Source organism: Engraulis encrasicolus, chromosome 11 (assembly GCF_034702125.1).
Source record: "Engraulis encrasicolus isolate BLACKSEA-1 chromosome 11, IST_EnEncr_1.0, whole genome shotgun sequence".
In the NCBI taxonomy this organism is placed as follows: domain Eukaryota; kingdom Metazoa; phylum Chordata; class Actinopteri; order Clupeiformes; family Engraulidae; genus Engraulis; species Engraulis encrasicolus.
Window position 1 is genome coordinate 18,648,173 of NC_085867.1, and position 10,775 is coordinate 18,658,947.

The window sequence follows — 10,775 nt, forward strand, 5'->3', positions numbered from 1 at the left end:
CCCCCACCCCTTGACACTGTAAAAATAGCATACACGCTATACTTCCTGGAACACAAATAGCCTTGCCAACGCTATTAATAAATACAATTGAACTTGGAATGCTTGCCGTTTTCCAGACGGTTTTGCTAAAAAATGACAGCAATGCTCTGACAGCAAAGCAATGCTTATTCATCAAGGCGTCTTAAGCAACGTTTTGGGTGAAAAAATGTCAGTTTGAAGTACAAATGGAGTGGAGGCTGATATGATGGGCAAAAAAAGACAAAAAGCGACACCTCATTTGTCAGATCTTACACAGACACAAACTTTCTCTACAGCCATGTAATGGACAAAAGAGGAGCTGGAAGGCATGAAAATCCAAAAGTTTTTCAAGAGTGTTCATAATATTTTTCTGCCTGACTTCAATTTTTTTTTGCCATCTCCATAATAGGACCATAAGGAGCCCGTATTGCTAGCGTTATCTGTCGTCGTCGTCTGCCTGCAGCATGACTTCATGCTGGGAGGAAGGCAAGGCTGTGTTATCAGGAGCTTCACCCCAATGAACCACTGACTGGTGAACTCCGACAATAGTAACCAAATACGCATCCTTCCAAGTCTGAGCCCTAGCCCTCTACATACATATACACAAGATAATACATACAAACATGGCTGGTTACTGCTGCCATATAACCAAGATTTTTTTTTTAAACAGACTTAGTTTACACAAAATAGTGTGTGTGGGTGTTGTTGACAGTCTGCAAAATTCAGCAGCTGTTTTGATGGAGCCGATACACATGCACAGCATAATCCGGGGCAGACACATGAATTAAGCCCTGAGACCGAGACACTGGAGGATGAGGAGGTGGTGGTGGTGGGGGTGAGACGGGGTGAGGCGGGGGTGTGAGCTGCGCTGCGCTGGGCTGTGTTCTGAGGCTGAGACTGGCCTCTGTTAATCTCCAAGCGAGACAGCTGGGAGCAGGCTAATACAGAGCGTAATACTCGCTAGCAAGACGCCTGCTGTTCCCATTCTTCCTTTTCTTGTCCGCTTTTCCTTTTGCGGAAAAGCGTCCCCACCAGACCTTCTCCTGATTGGTCACCTGAAACTTTCTCTCTTTTTTTGCACTTTTGGATTTGCTGCTATTAATGGACTATTTGGACCTCAAATAGTATTGGCCCCAAAATGCTCCACTAATTGGTGGAATGTACAGTATGTGGGAAAAAAATAATCAAACCAGCCCATAATTTTTTTTTGAAAAGGAAAGCAAAAAGTGTGGGAGGCAGGGGTCTGTTTACAACAACGTAATCAGTCATGATATGCCACCGATTTACACTACATTTTCACCACTAACATGTTCTTATGACAAGTAAGTGTCAAATGTAATGAGGATCACTTTGGCTTCCTTAATGCAAACCGGCAAAAAGTCAGATTTAACAGCTGCCCCTGCCAATACAAGCAAGCTATTTCTGACCTGGATCCCTACCTACATGACTGTACACCATCCATCGTGTATATAAATGGTCAGAGAGAGAGAGAGAGAGAGAGAGAGAGAGAGAGTGAGTGAGAATATGAGCGAGAGAGCAGGCGAGGTCTCCCTTCCAGGCAAAGGGGGCAGACACAGGAAGTGCTGAACTCTGCTGTAACGTCAATCATGGCAAGGCGATAGGCTGAGAATTAAACATTCAGTCAGTCAGTGTGTGCTCACTATGCTGCCTCTGCACAGCACAACCCATGCACTTGGTTATAGGCAGTGTTGCCAGATTGGGCTGTTTCCTGCCCAATTGGGCTGCTTAGGATGCGGGTAAAAACGGGTAAAAAGGGCGTTTAGGCAGGTTTTTGGTTAGAAATAGAATTTAGATCAAATTGGGCAGGAGTTAGTGCATCCAGGTGGGTTTTGAGCATTTTTGGGCTGGAAATCATCAGTCTCATCTGGCAACCCTGGTTATAGGACCTGCCATGAATGACTCATAGCACAAAAGGAGAGAAGGAAGCGAGAGACTCCCACACATGTGTAAGAGACAGCTTTCAGCCTTGGCAGAGAAAAGGAGAGGAGGAGAAGGGTCATGATGCTGATGGAGAGGGAGTTTGAAGTGAAAGATTCTCCCTTTTTTCCCCTTCCTTCCCTTTCCTCTTCTCGCTGTTGACTAGACATAATCACCCTTGCATCATCCTTCACCCGGCCTCCTCCATATGTGCCGGATGAGCCAACCTAACTTTGTGGGAATCTTTCAAAAACGCACGCTACAGTACATCTAACAATTAGTTATCGCCATCAAGAAGACAACCAGGGTTGGCCTGGCCTGGGATTGAAAACAGCCAGGGCTTTTTTTTTCATTATTTTTTATCATAAACCAGTCGCTCACACAGCCACTGCTTTTCCACAATATAATTAGCATTCCACTCAGTCCATTGGGTTCACCCATATACATCGAGGGCTTGTCTGTTGGGAACGAAACAAATTGACAAACAAAAAACAACAGCATCAGGCCCCGAGGACCGTCGGCCCACCGGGAAAATGCCCTGTATGCCAGAGTACCAGTCCAGCTCTGGAGACAGACAACCCCGCTGGCCTGGCTGCCTCCTACACCTTCCTGTAAACCAGACCTACCCCTTAGAAAAGCTTTCAATGACCTCATCACGCTCCTTATTTGGTGCCCCCTATTATTGTTGCCCAAAGTTGTGCTGAAGGGCAGCTCCTCCCCGAAATACCCACCAAGCACCATCAGCCCGTTTACCCAATCACTGAGAAATTACTTTGGAGTGTGTGTGTGTGTGTGTGTGTGTGTGTGTGTGTGTGTGTGTGTGTGTGTGTGTGTGTGTGTGTGTGTGTGTGTGTGTGTGTGTGTGTGTGTGTGTGTGTGTGTGTGTGTGTGTGCAGTGTGTGCGGTGTGTGTGTGGTGTGCGTGTGCGTGCCTGCCTGTTGAAGAGGACATTTGGAATGATGTCCAACTGTCGCTCAGCGAGTGCAGAAGCTTTGTCGCTACATTGTGTGACAGATGTCTGAGGCTCCAGAGGACTTAAGCAATGAGCCGGTCAGAATCCCTCAAAAAACCCATTAATGGAATTCGGCACACAGAGACATAGCCATGATGTCTGATCACAAAATCGTTGTGGTGTGGTTGGCATGGTCACCAAACAGTGGCTGACTTCTAGAGATTCCTGGTGGGGCCACATTTCTTCCTAAACCGGCACACCACTGGCAGCTGTGGATATTGGCTTGTACCGTGTGCAGGCATTAGCTCCACTTATTTATTAGCCATTTTAACAATGTCAAGATACAGCTAACATGAATGGGTTTTAAATGTAAATGTAAGCATAGAATGTAAATGTAACCGACACACTGCCTACATCTGTGAGAGTGATTTACCTTCCACTGTGCAAGCATTCACTTAACCTCAAGGTGATAAGACATTTTAGCAATATGACCATACAATTGATAGGAAGGAACATGCTTTGAATGTACATCTGTAAAACGTGAATGTAACCGACAAACACTGCCCACATCTATGAGAGACTTCCGCTGTTCAGACATTATAAGGTTGAAAAGACATATTTCAACACTTCACAAGTTGCCAAATCAATAATTACATAATAATAACTAGCTATTCATCTCCACATATGTTTCATTGTCATGATGAAAAAGTGAAAAAGCCAATAAAAGTCAGTCATGATGACACAGATTAGAGGAAAGCGGTGCTGTGCGAGAGATGAGCAGATGTGGAGTGGAAATAAGCGTACTCATTAGGAGTTGCCGACTGCTGAAATTGTTCCATTTCCAAACCTAAGCCCTGAGTCTAATGAACGAGATAATTACATCATCATGCTGGAGTGAGATGTTGGTGTGTGAAATGCTAGTGTGTGGGATGTTGGCCTGTGTTTGTGTGTGTGTGTGTGTGGGGGGGGGGGGTGTTGTTTAGTGGGATGTTGGTAAGCAAGTGAGTGCGTGCGCGTGTATGTGTGTGCGATATTGGTGCATGGAGGGTCAGTGCGAATCTGTGTGTGGGATGTTGATGTGTGGGACGGGGAGTTGGTCTGTGTGTGTGTGTGTGTGTGTGTGTGTGTGTGTGTGTGTGTGTGTGTGTGTGTGTGTGTGTGTGTGTGTGTGTGTGTGTGTGTGTGTGTGTGTGTGTTTGCAGGGAGGCTAAACAAACAGCTTCCTCTCTGTGCCTTCACAAATAATGAATCACAGATGAAAGACTTTTGGGGAAAAAAGAAAACAAAGAAGAGACAGAACTAGAGTACAAGAAAGGGCAAGATAGAAAGACAGACACAGACAGACAGAGAGAGTGTGAGAAAGGAGACGCAGACAGAGAAGACAGAGAAAAGACACAGATGGATAGAAAGTGCAGAACAACTTCAAATCCAAGTCAGAGAGAGGGAGAGAGCACAAGAGAGAGAGAGAGAGAGAGGGGGGGGGAGAGAGAGAAACTTGGAAGACAAGGGGGAATGTCAAGGAGTTATTAATACTTCACCTAATGTGTATTATGGTTTAATGCGCCTCTGATTCATCAGACAGCCGGTTCTGCAGACTCAACAGGGTGCCTATCCGGGGGGTCCTGGGTAGAAAGACATGACATGCTGCCTGCCAGCGAGGATCACACATCGCTCCAAATTGTTCACTGCAATCTCCTACTCATAAATATGCACCACTCTTGTGTTCTCCTTTCAACCGCGGCCAGCATCTTTTGGCTGGCAAAGCTCTGTGGAGTTGTCCTAGAAGACCGTCCAAACAAAAGGTCTGCTTAAAAATATTTTCAAGAGGGAGGGTATGAACCGGTGGTGTGGTGTGTGTGTTGCTGCACAACGATGCAAGACAGAGGGAGGAAAAAGTAGTTGTTGGAAAGGAATGTTGGACACACAAGGAGATCTCTGGGCCTCGTGGTTTGCACCTATCGAATTGCTGCTCACACTGCCGAGATTTCGTTTTTACTGCTTGGCCATTGGGCCAAGTTCTCAAAAGCAGGTATTTGTTTTGGCATCGAGCGTCCTGTGTTTTTTTTTTTCTCTCCCTCTCTTTCTTTCTTTCCCCTAAAGAATGAAACTCTGGCCCTGAAAGAGATGCCAGCGCAATTAAGGGGCTGATCCACAGAACCTTAAATAGAATCAAAAGGATACCTTTGTCTCGCTTTTCGATATTTCCCTGGCCATGGTACACTACTTGTCCCATGCCTTTCCGGTCTCACTGATAGTGACTTTGGCCAAATCACACATACACGGTTATTACAAGCTGGTGAAGGTCCATCACACCAATGCAGTGGGAATATGTTGTTGTTGTTGTTGTTGTTGTTCTCTTTAAGCATGAACAAAAAGGACTTTGCATCTCCCGGCTCAGACACACTTCAAGGAACTACAAATAAACATTGTGCCCTCATTCTACAAGACCAGTCCCACATATGAAGGCTTGTGATGACATTCACTGCACACCATATTTGCAGGACTGACTCACAACGGCATGTAAGAGCTTTGCTATATTGCAGAACATGAGCAAAAGCGAGAGACCAGAGCTATGTGGGTGGATGTACTTTGAGAACTCCTGTACAGACTAAAATCTGTTTCCAGGCAACCGTTACAGTGGAATAAAACCCACTATTGCAAGCCCGTGGTCACAAAACAGTTTGAACAAAATACTCAGTTTTGTGAGTAAAAGTATTGCACTGAACACCATCATTATTATTGGCAATCATTAGTGACTCCAGAAAGTGCTCTATGCAGCATTTTGGGGTTTTAAACTTTGCAATGATGCTAAAAAAAATCCAACCATCCCCATAAGTGGCACAGATCAGCAGCTGAGAATGAGAAAACCGTAGCATGCATGCCCAAGATACACTTCCTTATCATTACATTACATTACATTAAATTACATTACATTACATTACATGCAACTCGTGCTTTTATCCACATCATCTTACAGTACTGGTTACAGTCTGAGCAGTATGAGGTTATGTGCCTTGCTCAAGGGCACCTCAGCCATGGAGTGCTGTAGGGCGTGGATGAGTGGGGTTCGAACCTGCAACCCTCTGATCTAAAGACCATCTCCTCAACATTATTATACCTCACCAGAATTCAAAGTAGATGTGTGGTATCAATTGGGACTGCTGATGACGGGCTAGAGACCCAAAAGTCTTCCACTGTATTGACCTGTCTTTTCCCTTTGCTTGTATCATTTTGCCATTTTTCTTTGCCTATTCTGGTCCCGCAACATGAGATTTGTGTAGGATGCACGTCTGCCTACAGTCCACACTAGAGAACATTACCTTTTAAGCACATTCCTGTTACATACATACATTTTTCTAGGTTTCATCATATAAACCACACTCTCCTCCCGCAGGATTGCTGGTGCGCCATTATGGTCAGAGTAATTGCCTGATGAGTCAAACTCTGAAGAATCTAGCCACCACTGGCCCTGGAATTTGCTTTCTGGTGGCTGCTGCTGCTCTACCGAACAAATGGGAAGAAGTCACAGGAGACTGTCAGCTACAAACGAGTTCACTTTCATCTTGGACAAAAGGACAAGTAAAAAGATGTTTTTTTATGTTAAATGAGTTCCTTGCAGAGAGCACAATTTTAGCTCAACCCATCTGAAGATCAAACTCACTCTATGCAGCATAGATGACTCAAGAGGAAGTGCTAGCTCATTGTGACATGTGTCAGAATCAAAAGGCTGGGTGGAGGATTTTTCCTGACTAATGAACCATGGTGAATCACTGGAAATATCTGTAACCTTGTTGAACACTGGGAGGCTCTGGTTCGCTACTGCTGGGAATGAAAGCAAAGGCCCGATCATACTGTACCCATACTTAAAGACTGAACATAGACAAGAGTTACTCACGTCAGTCTTCCTGAACTTTGCTTTTAGACTCTTCATGTTAGTCCATCCAATTTAAAATCTGCAGGGAAAATCATGGAATTGTCAAAGCAAGAAAGTCTGCGCTCTGTCTTTAGAAGAGAATAATAACATGATATTGTTACAAGTCAGGATCTCGCTCCCAAAACTACTTTTTTTAAATACATGGAATCTGAAAGGAAAATAGCAACTTCACCGGCGCCTGTGAGCAGTCCTCGCCCGCACTAGGCTACTTTTTTAACAGGCACACTGGGTCTGTTACTTATTTGTGGCAAGCGTGCCGGGGGCCAAGTTGACAGTTTACAAACTAAATCAGTCAATATTCGCAGCCTCGCAGTGTGAACACACCGAAATGGCTCATTATAAAGCTCAAGTAGTTCAGTAGGGAAAGTAGTTCAGTCACCCGCAGCGCTTTCTCTGAAGTTGCAATTCGCACAACACACCGTCCCAAGACAAGGCGCAGACAATTCAATAAGTTTCGATGAATTAGCGTTTCAACGTGATGCATTCATAAAACATATTAAATGATTATGTGTATGCTTCGTAGTACAAGCGACCGAGTTGTCATTGTTACTATAAAAAAAACACGCATAACTAAAAGAAACAAATGTAACGCTCACATTCCTTCACTTAGGCTACCGCATGAGCAAGATGAACTGAACTTTGTTGCAGCTACAGGAAACATTACCACTCGTAATACAAAAGTGGAAACAATCATGCTGGGGAAAGTGTTCTCCAGAATGTACACTTACCTATCCAGTTAACAAAAGTTCAGCCACACAGCGCGCGATTTGGTGCAGATGAGAGTTTTCAGCGCGCACTAACTTGTCTACGCGGCATTTAATTCAGCACAATGTGTACATGCATAGGGAAACGGTAAAATTACAATAGGCGCTGGACACACAACAGGCAGATCCTTGAGGCTGGACTATGCTAGCTATTACGCATTAGCTACCAGTGAGCCCATTGAGGTGGCCTGCCCGTAGCCTGCTCAGTGGCGCTCTCTCCCTCCGATTGTTCCCCGGTAAGGCGTGACGTCATCTCCCTTGCGTCCTCGTGACTGTATGAAATGTTACACCGTTCCCGGTGTACAGTAGCCGGCCCAGCTCTGGACTGCAGTGATTTATCTTTTTTCTCCGCTCAGCTTGCGACGCAGAAGTGTCTGTGTTACTACCATGCAGTAAATATTTGGTTTAAGCATCCTGGAACCAACAAACCAAGTTGCATCAGTTGAGACGTCCCATTTTCTGCCCATCATTTTCAAGCCTAGTGTAAATTCAGTCATTATAATGCAAACATTGCACGTCACCATGCATGAGACAATAAAACACATAGTTAAGCTTGGTGTCTTTGCTTTTGGAGATGCGTTACATTGCAGTGATGGTAAGGTGCAGCTTTGTGGAACTTTAATTAAACAAAGTGACAAGAGGGTCGGGGGAACTCGGGAATAGCAGCCCAATGACACACTTGCACATCTTCAAATAAAAAGCACTGTGGCTAAGTTCCCAAGAGACAGCCCAAGGCTCTACTGTAATGTGCACGATGCGCAAACGTGCACGGTGTCTTCTCTCTAATCACGCATGGTGTGTACAAAATGATGCCCATCGTACAGTGGACTACTTCATCCTTGCCTGATCTAAGAATTTTTCACAGGATTCCCTAAGTGGATTATATTGTGCATTTGACTGAAATCCTGTTTGGCGTCCGTCAGCGTTGAACGGCTACCCACCAGAAAAACAGAAGTAGGCTATTAGAGTTGTATATATTAGGGAGTAAATTGAATCCCAAATGAACTGGTGTGCGAAGCGCCCAGTAGATGGTGACACCGCGCTGTGCATTAATTAGATACGGAGCACTGGCTTGTCCCACCTGGCTGCATCAGGGCGGGCGGGCGGTTTTATGATGAGGAGGACAGGCTTCAATGTCAGGAAGCAACTACAGCGCACCCCCTGGTGCTTAGTTGAGCCAACTCACCTTTCAAGAAGGGAGGGGAAAAAACAGCAGGAAAAGTGGTCTGAAACCTTGAGCTATTTTCTGGCGTTCTTAGACGGTCGTTTTTGTAAAGCCTTAGAATCAGCAGAGTGTGAAAGAGGCTTCTGATTAGAGTTTTTTTATATATATATATATATATATAGGCTATTAGCTATAGCAAGGCTCCTTGATGGTGTTGGGGGGAAAAGTAGGCCTACTCTTCGCAGTGACTGAAAGGACCTGTATTTGCTCTGTTATGGCCTGTGTGTGCAGCTTTTATCCCAATAAGCCAAGCTTGTCTCTCGAGCACTTTGCTCACTCAGCAGGCTGTACAGGCCTATCTGTTATGGCTCAATAATTCAGTGAGAGGAAGAGTTTGGAAGGGAAAGCACCAATGGATTCGTGTTGAAAAATAACTAATTTTCTCTGTCGAAAGGAGCACACTATTTTGCCTACTAAAGAATTGCTCTGCTCATCGTATACTATATTACCAAAAGTATTTGCTTACCTGCCTAGAGTCTAGACTCACATACAGCACGCACAGCAAATTTACCAAAATTACCAAAAGTATTTGATCAACCATCCAAATGATCAGAATCTAGTGTCCTATTAATGTACACAGATATACATTAAATTAAGCAGCTAGGCATGCAGACTGTTTTTAAAAACATACACTATGTGAAAAATGGGCTGCTCTCCGGAGCTCAGTGAATTCCAGCATGTGACTGTCATTGGATGCCACCTATGTAACAAATCCAGTCATGACGTTTCCTCTCTCCTAAATATTCCACAGTCAACTATCAGCTTTATTGTAAGAAAATGGAAGGGTTTTGGAACAACATCAACTTAACCCTCTACTGCATGGGGTTGCCATATGGCAACCGTAAACTTTTTCCAGTTTTTCTAATAGAGGGTGCACTATAACCTGTTTATTTATACTTATTTGTGATAAGACAGCCTTTTACTTTGAAACCAAAAAAACTTTTCAGGTCACATGATTAAGAAATAAACACAGGAAGCCCTTTTTCATCACCTACTTTTGTGTGTGGAGGTCATCGCTCGAGGCCTCCATAAACCAAGGTATTACTCTCATTTCAGCCCAAAATATTGTTATAAAAAAATACAAACACTATCTGGAATATGTAAACTGTTATTTTTCATCATTAAAACAACTTTAGATGCAAAGGTTTTTTTTGTAAAATGGTAAAATGTTATGGTTGCCATATGGCAACTTCATGCAGTTATGGAACAACATTATTGGCCATTCACCCCAATCAACCCCATTGGAATGACTTAGAATTAGATTAGTATGAGGCTATTTATACAGATATTTCTTATAATTTTTGTGCCAAATTAATCATTTGAACTTATATTTGTAATTTTAGACATGCTTAATGTGAAAATGCATTGCAAATGTTTGCAAATAAGTGTAAAGAACATTTTCGGAAGCTTTTATGTAAATGTGTGTACATGTCTATGGGCCGTCTTGTAGACCATATTTTGCTATTTTACAGAAAATATTTTCACTAAATACTAAAAATATACATTTTTATTTATGTCATTTAATGAGTTTTAACATTTGGAAAGTAATATATTGAAGATTTATGAAGGGAAAATTCTCTTCTTAAGGAAAAACCTGATTTTACACAAGATTCCACGACTGCATGAAGTTGCCATATGGCAACCATTAGCTAAAAACTTAATTTAAAATAAAAATTAAAAAAATCTTTTGGAAATCTATTATTTAACTCATTTTAACACTAAAAAAAGCACTGAAACATTTTTTACACTGTAAAAATAATAATTCATGCAGTAGAGGGTTAAAGGAGAAGTCCAGTTTTTTGAACATTAAGGCCATTTTCTGAGTGGTCTGCAATGTTTTAGAGTCCCCCTCACCGTTTATTTCATGTTTGCTGCAGTCTCTGTTATTTGGCTGATTTGGATTTGATCTCAACCAGCTTTAGAATGGCCGTCTATGGGCACCTG

At 43.2% G+C, this 10,775-nt stretch overlaps 1 protein-coding gene across 4 annotated transcripts in view; it reads right to left on the reverse strand.

Moving 5' to 3' along the window:
- Positions 1-7,870, reverse strand: part of rai14 (retinoic acid induced 14) — a 79,529-nt gene extending 71,659 nt beyond the window's left edge. For 3 of the 4 annotated variants that reach the window (XM_063210118.1, XM_063210116.1, XM_063210115.1), the window contains exons 1-2: positions 7,571-7,869; positions 6,804-6,861 (exon numbers count right to left, since the gene is read on the reverse strand). In XM_063210118.1, the coding sequence (XP_063066188.1) occupies positions 6,804-6,839 (36 nt within the window). In that variant the 5' untranslated portion in view covers positions 6,840-6,861; positions 7,571-7,869. Of the gene's footprint in view, positions 1-6,803; positions 6,862-7,570 lie in introns of all 4 variants that reach the window. The other variant, XM_063210117.1, reaches the window with a different exon arrangement.
- Positions 7,871-10,775: the final 2,905 nt, after the last annotated feature.